At 42.6% G+C, this 14,676-nt stretch overlaps 1 protein-coding gene across 1 annotated transcript in view; it reads right to left on the minus strand.

Annotated features, from left to right (window-relative positions):
* The window catches only part of faxdc2 (fatty acid hydroxylase domain containing 2), a 17,270-nt gene extending 3,606 nt beyond the window's left edge, over window positions 1-13,664 (minus strand). The window contains exons 1-6 of the mRNA XM_048603473.1: window positions 13,510-13,664; window positions 9,387-9,434; window positions 7,962-8,053; window positions 7,263-7,366; window positions 6,334-6,455; window positions 2,532-2,738 (exon numbers count right to left, since the gene is read on the minus strand). Coding sequence (XP_048459430.1) covers window positions 2,532-2,738; window positions 6,334-6,455; window positions 7,263-7,366; window positions 7,962-8,053; window positions 9,387-9,434 — 573 coding nt within the window. The 5' untranslated portion in view covers window positions 13,510-13,664. The remainder of the gene's footprint in view (window positions 1-2,531; window positions 2,739-6,333; window positions 6,456-7,262; window positions 7,367-7,961; window positions 8,054-9,386; window positions 9,435-13,509) is intronic.
* Between the last annotated feature and the right edge of the window lie 1,012 nt (window positions 13,665-14,676).

A 14,676-nucleotide genomic window follows, 5' to 3' on the forward strand; every position in this document is an offset into this window, starting at 1 on the left:
AACACCTGTCTACTGGCTTCTCCACTTCACATTCCTAAATTAAGTCCAGTGCCAGAACCTGGGATCTGGGTGTGAACCACCTGAAAATAAGCAAATTACTGATCACAAACCAGAATCCCTACAGATTCTGTAGGGGTTCTACTATATGGTCAGTAAAACTGCTGATATTTTTAGGTGGTTCGAATCACACCCAGATCCCTGGTTCTGGCACTGGACTTAATTTAGGAATGTGAAGTGGAGAAGGCAGTAGACAGGTGTTCCAGGGGCAAAAGAATTTCTGCATTTATTAAATGCAAAGGTGAGTACATTAGAAGAAAATTTAAAAAAAATACAAAACAGTGAAACTGACACTATCGATTATACAGAGGATAGTACTTAAATACGCTATTAAATCAAACGCAGGTTAACTACTATCAGAACTAAACAGTAGTTTTAATCACAGACACTTTAATCAGACTCCCTAACCCTGGGGTGCCCTGCACTGTCACCACCCACTTTTTCCTCCCTGCTAGCCAGGTTGGATACTTTGGGGTCTCAAGAATATAAGCTCACCACTGAAGACAAACTCGATTTTGAAATACGGTAGGCCGTTCCCACCTGCCGTGGCTGGTGCTTCATTGAGGACTTCGGATGGTGTAGGCCTTCAGTCTGGGTTGAGCCCGCTGATGTGGTAGGACTCGCTTTGGATTTATTGGGCGAGTACTTGGCTTTTTCTTACTCAGTGGGGGTTTTGCGAGCCCGTTTTCAGCTCAGGAGATGTCTGAGGCCTTGTCAGTCAAGTCAGTGGGTTTTGGAGGTCATCGGTTATCAGGTCTGCTGGTCCCGGTCCATTGAGGTTGGTTTCCCTGGTGTGGAGCAGGGCTGTGCCGTTAGGTTTCGGGATTGATTCAGGATCCTCCGGAGATAGCTGTGCAGATAGCTCTCGGGCCATAGCTCATTGGGATCCCCTGTAGTTCTTATAATTCATAGTTCATAGAATCCCTACAGTGTGGAAACAGGCCCTTCGGCCCAACAAGTCCACACCAACCCGCACTGCATCCCACCCAGACTCATCCCCCTATAACCCACTCATCCCTGAGCACTATGGGCAACTTAGCATGGCCAATCCACCTAGCCTGCACATCTCTGGACTGTGGGAGGAAACCGGAGCACCTGGATGAAACCCACACGGACACAGGGAGAATGTGCAAACTCTGCACAGTCGCCCGGAGGGTGGAATCGAACCCTGGCGCTGTGAGGCAGCAGTGCTAACCACTGAGCCACCGTTCTTGTTTCCAAAGCTGCTTTTGCTGGGGCTGGAAACTGTGGGGAAGCTGTTCCTGCAGGTGCTTGTTGTTGAAAAGGCTCTCTCTCCCTTTCAGATCAGAGCTAGCAGTTATACAGACTGTGTTCTCCATCATCTCCTCTCAACTCTGTGTTATCCACTGTGATTCTGGTGTTCCCTTTTGAGGCAGTTGGCTTTCTGATGGTTAGGAGTGGGTGAAAATGTATTTTGATTGAGGTTGAATGCCCAATATCTCTCTGAATGAATACTGAATGAAGTTGAATGTCTTGGTATCTCCATAATGTATCTCCGTAATGTGTATAGGCTCCATAATGTCTGGATTGGAGTAGCCCAAAGAGTAAAAGTTAGTTTCAGTCGAGAGTGTTAGGCCTGGTTGTTTGTTCTTTTACAGTGGATGTGTGAACTGGATTTTTGGGCTGAAGAATGGTTCCAAGCTGTCTGTGTAATTTTCCCAGAGCATAGCCCAGCTGTCTCTTTTATTTAAACTTTTATAAGTTATTTGCCAAGTCCAGGATTTTGGTCCAGTATTTCAGATTATGGGGATTTTTGCTCAATCCTACATGACTTTTCCCCAAACCCCTCAAGTCCACCCACACATTTTCTCCCCAAGTTCCTCGAACCCTACCTTACCCACCTTCTCCTCATATTCCTTTTTCCATTTTCTCCTCCAAAGAAAAAATTACAAACAAAGGTGTTGCATTTATTCTTCATTCTGACATTGGTGTGGTGAGGCTGTTATGTCCCTGCCCCATTGGCCAGATAGCAGAAACAAAACTTGCATTTAATTAGGGCATTTAACATGGCATAATATCCCAAGCTTTTTCATAGGTGGATAGATCAAACAAAAATCTGATACTGAGCTACACAAAGGAAATAACAGGAGATGTGATTAACAGGATTTGCTGAAGTTGTAAGAGATTTTACAAAGAGGAAAGGGTGGGAGGTGTTTAGAGTGACAGAGATTTAGTAAGGGAATCCCAGAACTTAAGGTTCAGGTATATGAAGGCATGATCACAGAATGAATAAAATTGAATGATGCACAAGAGACCAGAATTAGAAGAGGATGTTAGAGAGAGGCAGGGTGAGTCCATGTAGAGATTGTGAATATGGATGAGAATTTTAGACTTAAGGTGTCACCACACTGGAAGTCAATGTAGGCCAGCAAGCAACAGAGGTGATGAGTGAATGGAACTTGGTGTGGGTTAAGATACAGGGCAGCAGAGTGCTGCATTGAGTGTACAGCTCACCTGTGAGAATAGTAGAAAAACACCTCTTCCAGCAGCCCAAGGAAGCAGAGCTCCAGCAGCACCCAGTGAAAAGTAGGGAGCTCAGTGCCACAAGGATTACCTCTCCACTTCATGATGGGGTACATTACCACCACCATGGGGAGCGACAGGAAAACCTGGTTAAATACAACCGTTCTGATGGCTTGCTGAAGCTTAGCAGGTTCCACCTGTGACACACAAGGCAAGATCACCAATAGTAACCAGTCATAACATGTGATGGAGCCTCCTCTTTATTTAATCTTCTGTTTCTGTTCCAGCCAGTTCTCAAAAAAACAGTTCCTCCTTGATTTTTATAAACAAAAGTGTTGGAATGTTTGAGCTATAGGGAGAGGGTGAACAGGATGGGGCTACATTCCCTGGAGCGTCAGACGCTGAGGGGTGACCTTATAGAGGTTTATAAAATCATGAGAGACATGGATAGCGTGAATAGTGAAGGTCTTTTCCCCCACTGTAGAGGAATTTAAAACTAGAGGGTATAGGTTTAAGTTGAGAGGGGAAACATTTAAAAGGGACCTAAGGGGCAACTTTTCCACAGAGAGGATGGTGTGTGTATGGAATGAGCTACCAGAGGAAGCGGTGGAGGCTGGTACAATTACAACATTTAAAAGGCATTTGGATGGATATATGAATAGGAAGAGTTTAGAGGGATATGGGCCAAATGCTGGCAAATGGGATTAGATTTATTCAGGATATCTGGTCAGCATAGATGAGTTGGACTGAAGGATTTGGTTTCCGTGCCATACAAGCCGACGAAAAATGAAATAAATGGAGAGAAAAAGAAACACTTGCAATGTTTTTCTTGAATTTTCAGTTTCCAAACACAGCCCACAGTTATGCTGGGAGAGGCAAAGTTTAATTAAAACCTTCTTTGTCACAGCACAAGATGCACTGAGATTCAAAGAAGAATGCAGAAAATATTTGGACATTCTTCAAACATTAATGACAATTTCTTTCCAGGAAGAAATTGTACGTTTTATGGTTCAGCAAATATGGAATTTATTTGAGCGAGGAAAACAAATAAAACGTGCTTCACAATTCTGTTTGATCTCAATCAGATCCAAGATCTAAACATATACTAACACGAGAAAAACAGCACAGAACATTTGAAAATATAATCATAGTCTGTACTCACAGATAACAGTGAATCAATCCTTGCTTTTCAATCAGCTGTGCGACTGTCTTTCAAAGAAAGATAGAAAATAGGAGTAGGCCATTCAGCCCTCCAAACCTGCTCCACCACTCATTATGATCATGGCTGATCATTCAGCTCAATAGCCTGCTCCCACTTTTCCCCCTATTTCCTTGATTCCCTTAGCTCCAAAAGCTATGTCAAACTCCTGCCTGAAATCATATAAGCTTTTAGCTTTCTGTCTGTGTTCTGGTTTTTAAAAACTTTCTTTCAAAGACTGATGAGCCAACACCAAGATCCTGGGTTCGTCTGAATGGTAACAGTTGCTAACAAATTGGCTATTGTTTACGTTCTGTGCATTAACATTACCCTAGGCAGCCATTATTGTTAGAGAAAGCAAGAACTGCAGATGCTGGAGTCAGAGTCGACACAGTGTGGAGCTGGAGGAACCCAGCAGGTCAGACAGCATCACAGGAGCAGGAAAGTCGATGTTTCGGGTTTACACCCTTCATCAGGACTTGGCGGGGAGGGGGGTGGTGTAGGGAAGGGAGCTCAGAAACAAATGGGGAGGGTGCGGCTGGGAAGGGTAGGTGGGATGGTGATAGGTGGATGCAAGTAAAGGGGTGGGAGGTGGAGTTGCAGTCCTTAAAGTAGGACGACATCTGGGATGTCCAGGAGTGGAATGCTCCGTCTTGGGAGCAGGTGTGGCGGAGGCAGAGGAATTGGGACTAAGGGATCACATGCTTGCAGGAGGGTGGGTGAGAGGAGGTATAGTCAAGGTAGCTACGGGAGTCGGTGGGTTTGAAATAGATGTCGGTGCTGAGACGGTTACCTGCATCCACCTATCACCATTCCACCTACCTTTACCCGGTCCCACCACCCACATTTCTTTCCTAGCTCCCTTCATCCCTTTCCAGTCTTGATGAAGAGTGAAAACCCAAAATGTCAATTTTCCTACTCCTCTGATGCTGCCTGATCTGCTGTGTTCCTCCAGCTCCACACTGTGTTGACAGCCATTATTGTTAGCCTGTTATTGACTATGACCCTGTGTTCTGCATGCTGTGTTTTCATGTACTATTATCCCACAATACCTACAGTACCCAACAGTACCTCATTCTGTTACCCCACATTACCCTGTTTTACCCAATATTATCCTTTACTGTTGTCCTGCTGTTACCCAACATTACACTCCAGATGTCAGAATTTGCTGCTCCTACATTTGAGACAATCACAGTAAATTATGGGTTGCTGAACCATGTCTGGAGTAGTAAAGTTTCAAACTCTCCTGTTCCAATCTGGGAGTAATTCTTTTATACAGAACCTATAACACCCAGTTACAATGGATTGGCAGAGATTGGTTATTGAACACACAAGCCTGGGGTTCTTACAAAGATAGAAAATGCTGAAAGCAGATAATTTGTGGAGTAAGCATTTCAACAGGTCGTTTTAACAAAAAAAAACAGTAATTGACCTTAAACGTTAACTCTGTATCTCTCTCCACAGATGTTGTCTTGACTTCAGTATTTTACATTTTTATTGTGGATTTCCAGCATCCAAAGTATTTTGCTTTTGGACTTGGTAAATAGAGTCAGAGAGCTATACAGCATGGTAACAGATCATTTGGTCCAACTTGTCCATGCCGACGAGATATCCTAAATAAATCTAGTCCAGTCTGCCAGCATTTGGCCCGTTTCCCTCTAATCCCTTCCTATTCATAAATCCATCCAGATGCCTTTTAAATGTTGCAATTGTACCAGCCTCCACCACTTCCTCTGGCAGCTCATTCTATACACACACCACCCTCTACATGAAAATGTCACTTTTAGGTCCCTTTAAAATCTTTCCCCTCTCACCTTAAACCTATGCCATCTATGTTGTGCTGCGACAACTGAGTCATCTCATTCAGTTTGTAATCTCACTACCAGCAACTTCCCAAAATAAGCAGTTTTGACAGAAAAGCAGAAAGATCTGGGAAAAGAGCTGAAAGAGCCGTGTACTGATTTGATGATTCTTTAAATGAGGGGAGGGGTTTAAAAGACAAGGTTTTAGTCATTTATTCACTATCCCAAATGTTAGCTGCTCCATGTTTACACCCTACAGGCACTAACCCAGTCTTTAGGGAGTCTGACGTAGAATTGAGAGAGAACTGCACTGCACCTGAGACAAGAACATAGAACATAGGGCCTGTACTGTGCTGTACAGTTCTTCGGCCCATGGTGTTGTGCTGAACTTTTACTCTAATCCTAAGGTCTATCTAACCTCCACTCCTACCTTATACTATCATCCATATGCCTATCTAATAGCTGCTTAAATGTCCCTAATGAGGCTGGCTCTACTACCCTCTCCGGCAATGCCTTCCACGCCCCTACCACTCTCTGAGTAAAGAACCTACCTCTGACGTCTCCCCTGTATCTACTTCCACTCACTTTAAAACTATGTCTCCTCGTAATAGCTACCTCCACCCTGGGAAAAGGTCTCTGGCTGTTCACTCTATCTATATTTCTGATCATTTTGTACACAAACTGAAGATAAATTCCATAAATGCATAGAAGTGAAAAGATAGTAATTTTTTTTCCAAAAGGCAATTCAGCAAAAGTTATTGAATTGTTCTTAGCTAGAAGAGCCACTCTGACCGGGTCATTCCTGCCCCTCTGAATCCGGTAGCGTGTAATCAGCTGAGGTTTTCCTGTGGCATCCACAATCAGAAGGAGACTGTTCAAAATCCAGAAGGACATAGTTGGAATCACCATGGTACCTGGGACAGAAAGACAACTCACTCAGGACTGACACTGGAATGAATCCTGGCAAAAACTGGGACCAGAAACTTAGAAATCTTGGAAAACCGACCCCTCAGAGACAGCGGAGCCAGCCATTCTTGGAACCCAAAAATTCCGGGACTGGGAAATAGCAGACAGTCTCCATATTTGCTCTGACATAACTGTTTAATTTTGAAAGCACTGTACCTTAATCTTCCTGGCATCCTTCAGCCCTCCTACCCTCTCCTCTGTTGTCTGATGCCCAATTCCTTCAGGCTCCCTTTTGTAGCTCTGTTGGCTGGATGGCTGGTTTGCGATGCTGAGTGTAGGTTCAATTCCTGCGTTGGCTGAGGTTATCATGACAAATTCTCCCTCCCAACCTCTCCCCTTGCCTGCAGCATGATAACTCTCTGGTTAAGTCACCACCTAATGGGAGTGCAGCCCTATGGTCCACTTATGACTATGGTGACTTTACTCATAAATGACAGTTTTTTAAAACTTGACAGATAACACTTAATATTCTCTCTCAATCTTACTGCACCACACTTTTGCCCTTCTTAAAAAGTTAAAAATTCTGAGAATTCTCCCATATTTGTTTGGAGCATGTCTTCTTGAATCAAGGTAAATGGAACAAGTGATAAGAATACTGGACAGAACTGATGAAAACTCTGCTCACATAGACACTAGTCCTGTTTATCTTGTGAAGGAAACTCACCATGTTCATTAATTGAATGGAATGTTCATTATAACATGCAACAACTTGCTGCATTAACCCAATATAATCTGCTGCACCTCACAGTACTCACCGAGGAAGAAGAGAACCCATTCGTTGCCTTGGAAGTAACTGTGCGCTTTTCCCCACTGTGACTGCCAGAAGTCCCCGGAAGCTCCCCAGAACTGCTGCAAATGCCTGAAAAATGTTGGAAAGTAATTCCACAAATCATTCACATCCCGGCTTCTACTGCCAAATTTTCTCAGTAGAAGTGGGATCATTGTGGACAAATCCCAATTCGCTGCATCATAACTTTCAGTTCTGTCCAAGAGAAATGACACCTGGTAATAGTATACATACACACACAAGCACAAACACACACGTGTGCCCAAACACACATACTGTACTAGTTACTATGTCCCACATACACAGTCCAGAGATAAGAAAGAGACTGATACGACAATATGAAACGAGTGACGGCTAGTCTGCTTCACTTAGACTTCTCAGCACTTACTTTTCATCGTGATCAAGGGCAGATGCGAAGCAGGCCTAGTCACAGTTTTCAACATTGCACAATGACTTACCCTCCTCTCCTTCAATATTACTATACATGGAAAGTGAGACACACAAACACAAAAGGAAGTGAGAGCGAGAGGCAGAGAAGATGACAGGGAGATAGAGATCACACGTGAGAGAGCTGCTATTAATGAGTTTGGACATGAATTTGTCTTTCTACAACATATGACCGGAGCTGTGTGCTAATTCCAGGCTCATCCTCCTTCTGTCAACTTACCAGGTCACAGTGTTCCTGAAGGCTGCAAACACGAAGAGTCCTGAGCCCAGGATGAAGGCAGCTTTCTTCACAGAATCCCAGACATGTCTCTCCTACAAACCATGCAACAACGGGGTCAAAATTAGTGTCAAAGGAATGGTGTTCACAGAGAATTAACAGCCTATATCAAACCGTTTCCAACCTTTTCACTGCCAATTGCATTCCAGCATCAGATTTATGGGATGTCTGGTATGCAGAACAGTGTCATCACCATCTGAAAAGTTCTCAGGCATCAAATTAGGAAATATTCTGCTTATTATTCATTTTTAATTATTTTACAAGAAACAAAGATCGAAACATACAGACAAGAACAAGACAGAAGCCAAAATACAAATTACATTAAAAATATTGTTATTTTAAAATTTTTACCACGGCGTAGAAGGATAATCAAGACTCCGAACTTGTATCAGGACCAGAAATGGTGTTTAGCCACCATAAACTCCTAAAATCTTAGCCTGTCCTGACCAAAGAAAGCCCAACTGTTCCAGTGCTTAGTACAACAAGAATTGTGTATAAAATGTTGAAATTTAAATCAATTCACTGATCCTGTGATAACAACAGCAAAGACTGCAACGAGCAGGGTATCACTGCCAGTAAACTTGTAGATTTCCCTGGTTAGCTGCACATTCGCAAATGCCATGTGTTGTAGCTAGTTTTACACAGAAGTGGCGGAAAACACACGTGACTTATTATGACCACAAATACGTGATTTTAATGTCTCACACACACATTTCCTATCTATTATGCACTCACGCCATCATCACACTGTACTCCAGTAACCCCATCCCTTAGGAGTCATAAACCACCTCAGCAATGAATGCTGTAAGTCTGAAATAAAGACAAAGTACTCAAATGTACTCAGCAGGCTGGGCAGCATCGGTGGAGAAAGAAAGAGTTAACATTTCAAGTCCATGGCCTTTTATCAAAACCTGAAAAGTCGCAGACCAGAAAAGTTAACTTGTTTCTCATTCTCCACAACTGCTAACATGACGTGCTGAATATTTCCAAAATCTTCTGATTTATATTTGACTTCTGTGCATCCGTGCTATTTTGCACAGCTTCAATATGAGTTACATAACCACAGACTCCCGTCAACAGATATATTGTGGTCACAGTGACCAATGTTGAGAGGAAACTGGTCCCAGAGAGGAAGACCTTTAACTCATGCTGCCTTAGAACAGTACAGCACATCTTTAGGAAGGTAGAATTGAAAGATTACCCATGATGTTTACATCATTCAACCCTGAGCAGTATTCCCAGACACCTCTGACTCATTCTTGTGCCCTGGACAACATACATAGACACCCTTACTGCACTCTGTTAACCAAAAAGGTGACTTGCTCTCCTGTTTGAGGAAGAGAATGGAAAGGATTAATGGTTTCTTACCTGTAGCCGTGATGTCGCAGAATTAGGTTGATCACCTGAACCTCGCATCTGCCAAACACAAAGCAGAAATACCAATGACTAGAATTTAGCAGAAAATTGTCAACCAAATAATAGGTGATTTCAGAGTACAACCTTTCTTGTTCTGTGTAAAGTTTCAACAGTACAAAGGAGTTTCTGGATAATTTTAGAAGAGGAAAGACAGGAGACAGAGATATTTTGGAGTAATTTCCAGACATTAGGGACTGAAGACACAGCCACCAATAGCAGAGCTCTTAAAGTGCGGGCTGCTCAAGAGGGCTGAATCAATGGAACAGACAGATCTCAGAGGAGTGTTAGGCTACACAAAATTAGGAAGTGGTGAGGTCATCTGAACACCAGGATCGAGAATGTTAAAAATTAAGCCTTAGCTGGAACAGAAATTGGTATAGGTCAGCAAGGTCGGGGATAATGGTTCTAGGCTGGAGTTAGGAAATGGGGCTTCAGAGATTGACAATACAGGGTGCACTAAGATTAAACTTTAGTGAGACACAGAGATTCACGCACTCTCCATGTCAACAATGACTGATTCCTTTCCCGTTATCAGTATTTAACAGTTTGGCTCAGAGAGAGTATACATGGCTCTGACACCAATTTGGGAGATTCTGTCTTCTAGGACCAGATCCCTCTTAATGTTGATCATGTACTGCAGTTGGTCACCGCAACAACTCATCAGTTGACAGGAAATGATAGATTTCCAAACTCTTGCTTGAAGACAGGATATTCCCAAGCACATGACCAATGAAATACATTAAAGCATGGTCAAGAGATTTTGGATTCAAGCTGTCTCAAGAGCACTGAGCGCAAAATCTAAGCTAACACTCCAATGCAAACACAGGGGTACCGCACTGGCAGAGGGCCAGCAGCAAGGGCTAATGCCGCACCGAGGGAGGGGCAGCAGCGATGAGGGAACATTGCATCATCGAAAGGGCAGTAAAGGAGGACAACACCAGAGGGGCAGCAGCGAGGGGTTATGCCACATCATGGGAGGGGAGTACTGAGTGAGTTGCACTGTTGAAGTTGTCTTTCAGATAAGATATTAAACTAAGACCACGTTAGCTCTTTCAGGTAGATTGAATTGAATTAGGTTTATTGTCACATATACTCGCATGAGTATAGTGAAAAGTTTACAAGTTGCCACTTACGATGCCATCTTAGGTAGAAAGCCAAAAAATAAGGAAAACAAAGTTAAAAAGTTAAATATTAAATCCTTCTTACTAAGAAGTAGAAAAACAAAAAAAACATAGTTAATAATTCAACACCACAGTCCACAAGATATTGTGGATAGATAACATCTCAGATAACATCTCCCAGAGTCCTGTTGTACATTCAGTCCTCAAACAGTGCCAAAACTAATTGTTTATTCTTTATGATGGCTTGCCAAACTGACTGCTACACTGCTGACAAAAATAATCAACTAATTGTAAAGTACTCTGAGATGTAATAAACTGCAATCTAAATGAATGCTCCTCTATGTAATAAAGATAAAGTCATCGAGTCACACAGCACGGAAACAGACCCTTTGGTCCAACTCGTCCATGCCAACCAAGTTTCCCAAACTAAACTAGTCCCATTTGCCTTTGGCCCACATCCCTCTAAACCTTTCCTTTTCATGTACCTGTCCAAATATATTTTAAAGGTTTTATCCGTACCTGCACCTAGCACCTTCTCCAGCAGTTCATTCCATACACAAACCACCCTCTGAAAAGTTGCCCTTCAAGTCAATTTTAAATCTTTCTCCTCTCATCTTAAAACTATGCCCTCTAGTTTTGAAATCCCCCACCCTAGGGTAAAGAACTTTGCTGATCACCTTATCTGTGCCCTCATGATTTTATAAACCTCAATAAGGTCACCCTCAACTTCCTAAGCTCCAGTGAAAAAAGTCCCAGTTTATCCAGCCTCGCCCTATAAATCAAACCCTGTAGTCCTAGTAACATCTTTGTAAATCATTTCTGCACACTCTCCAATTTAATAATATCCTTCCTCTAACATTGCAACCAAAACTGTATATAATACTCCAAAAGTGGCCTCACCAACGTCCTGTACAACTGCAACATGACGTCCCAACTCCTAAATTCATGGGTCTGAGCAATGAAGGCAAGCATGCCAAACATCTTTTTTAACACTCTGTCTACCTGTGATGCAATGTTCAATGAACTATGTACCTGAATCCCTAGGTCTCTGTTCTAAAACACTCCCCAGGACCCGACCATTAACTGTCTAAGTCCTGCCCTTGTTCGTCTTAGAAAACGTAACACCTCACATTTGTCCAAATTAATCTCCATCTGCCACTCAGCCCATTGGCCCATCTGATTAACATCCCTTTGTAATCTTAGATAACCTTCCTTACTGTTTACTATACCATCAGCTTCGGTGTCATTTCCAAACTTACATAATCATGCTTCCTATATTCTCATCCGTATCATTTATATAAGTGACAAACAACAATGGACCCAGCACTAATCTCTGCGAACACCGGTGGTCATAAACCTCCAGTCTGAGAAATGACTTTCCACCAACACCCTCTGTCTCCTACTGTCAAGCTAATTTTGTATTCAATTGGTAAGGTGTCCCTGAATTCCATGTGATCTAACTTTACTAACCAGTCTAACACGCAGAATCTTGTCATAGGCCTTACTGAAGTCCATGTTGAGAATGTCTACTGCTCTGCCCTCATCTACTTTCTTGTTCACATCCTCAAAAAAAAACTCAATCAAGCTTGTGAGACACAATTTCCCACACCCAAAGCTATGTTGACTATCCCTAATCAGTCCTTGCCTCTCCAAATGCACGGAAGTCCTTTCTTCTCAGAATCCCCTCCAACAACTACTGATGTGAGTCTCATAGATCTATAGTTCCCAAGCTTCTCCTTACAGCCCCTCTTAAATAAAGGCACAACATTAGCCACCCTCCAGACTTCCAGCACCTCCCCTGTGGATATAGATGACATAAGTATCTCTGCTAGAGGCCCCAGAATGTCTCCCCTAGCTTTGCACAGTGTCCAAGGATAACTTGATCAGGTCTTGGAGATTTATCTCCCTTTATGCTTTTTAAGGCCTCCAGCATCTCCTCTTCTGCAATGTGGATTGTTTTCAAGACATTCAATATTTATTTCCCTGAGTTGTTTAGCTTCCATGTCTTTCTCCATAATAAATACTGAAGCAAAATATTCAGATTGTATCTCTCCCATTTCTTGTGGTTCCACACATAGGTAACCTTATTGATCTTTAAGGGGCTCTATTCTCTCCCTAGTTGCTCTTCTGCTCTTTATATACTTGTGGAATTTCTTTGAATTATCCTCAACCTTATTTGCCATGGCTATCTCACATCCCCTTTTTGCCCTCCTGATTTCCCTCTTAAGAATGCCCCTACTCTCTTTATATTGTTCAAGAGATTCACTTGATCCTTGTTTTCTATACCTGACATTACTTCACTCCAGAAACTGATTATTTCACAATAACATGCAGACAAAACCCAATACAAGTACAACCCCACGGAATCCCTGACAAAGTTCACAGAGAGACCGCCATGGGTGAGAGGAATGGGACTGCAGACCCAGGTCACTAGTGTTCCTCATCTACTAGACAATAGAGTGTCCACAGACTATTGGACAGGGAGAACCATCACAACTGAGGCCACCTCAGTCACTTCCCAATGCCGACACTTGCACACTCTCCAGTGGGCAGCGATCAGGGCTAGAAGCCCTGTTTACATTGCTTTGCAATACTCCACATCAAGGTCACTGATATCCATTGTAGAACTGAATCGGAGGTCAGTACAGACTAGGCATGGAATCCTAACAGATCATCAGGTAAGTGGCTCACTTGAAAGTGAAATTCAGCTATTTCTCAGGTTGCGTTCAATGTACAATACAGGAAACACAGTAAAAAAGGATGATCAAATTCAACTGAACTCATTCGACTAAACTGTCTAAATCATGGCCTCATACTCTGAACTACAACATTTAGAGTTAAAATAGGAAACAGTCCCTGATCCTCATTTCCAGTTAACTATTTTGTACCTGGTTTACAGGTATTTTGTCTTTTTGAAGCAGTCTATCTTGTCTCAGATCCAAGTGGCATCTTACCTTTTGACTTGCAGAGCAAAAAGCTGCCTTGTTACAGGTGAAGCAGTCCGTTTGATCCCGGTGAAATAAGTGTCCTGTGTTGCACTCTCTCTCTTTTTTCAAGTGATGTCACTGGCTGGCTGACAGATTAGCTGAAAGGATTTGCACTATCTATCCTATAAAACATGAATTTGCATTGAATTACTGCTGATGTTTGCACATTGCGTCAACAATTCTGGATATGTCTAACACATTTACTAATTCAGGGAAGCAAGTAAACAGAATCTCAGTCATAAATTCTGTTAGGACAAACTGGTCTCTAACTATCGTGGTAATCTCTCTAGTCCTACCATATTTCACACTGGTTATTCTATTCTCGCGGCAATTCTTTCTTCAATTTCTTCCACTTCTAGTGTACTGTCTATACTTCTCAAAATCACCAATTTTTCCACCTGGTTCATGATTTCTCCATGTTCCCATGAGGGATGAGAAATATTAATGCTGTACATTCTGAACCAACTTTCTCAGCTCCATACAATTACACAAGGTGAAGTCCTACTGGATCATAATGCTGCTCTCATTAGAGATAACTGGCAGTGCCCATGTCTCAAGGTGAGGGAAGAAGTTGATAAAAAGAATCCTTCATGGTAACCTCAGCCAGGTTTGAGCTAGCACTGTTAGCATCACCCTGCGTCACAAACTAGCTGTCCAGCCAACTGATCCTTCTCAATTAAATAGCTTCTAATCCATTTGTCATAACATACCTCTGAGGCAGGTGGGGCTTGAACCCAGGCCTCCTAGATCAGAGGTAGGAGCACCACCAGCACACCACAAGAACTCTACCCCTTCAATTTACCACTTAACTAGCAATCAACTCATTCTCAATCAGGCATTCAACTAACTTAACTAGTGTTCAATCGAATAATTGACTACCTTGACTAGGAGTCAGTTAACTATCTTAACTAGCATTCTAGGCAACCAAATAACCAACAGACATTGGCCTTAACTAGTGCTCAATCCGGCAAACAACTAGTTTGACCGGGGTTAAAATTGCATCAGAGACAGTAGGAACTGCAGATGCTGGAGAATCTGAGATAACAAGGTGTAGAGCTGGATGAACACAGCAGGCCAAGCAGCATCAGAGGAACAGGAAGGCTGACGTTTCGGGCCTAGAACCTTCTTCAGAAA

Source organism: Rhincodon typus, chromosome 12, assembly GCF_021869965.1.
Source record: "Rhincodon typus isolate 14 chromosome 12, sRhiTyp1.1, whole genome shotgun sequence".
NCBI classification, from domain to species: domain Eukaryota; kingdom Metazoa; phylum Chordata; class Chondrichthyes; order Orectolobiformes; family Rhincodontidae; genus Rhincodon; species Rhincodon typus.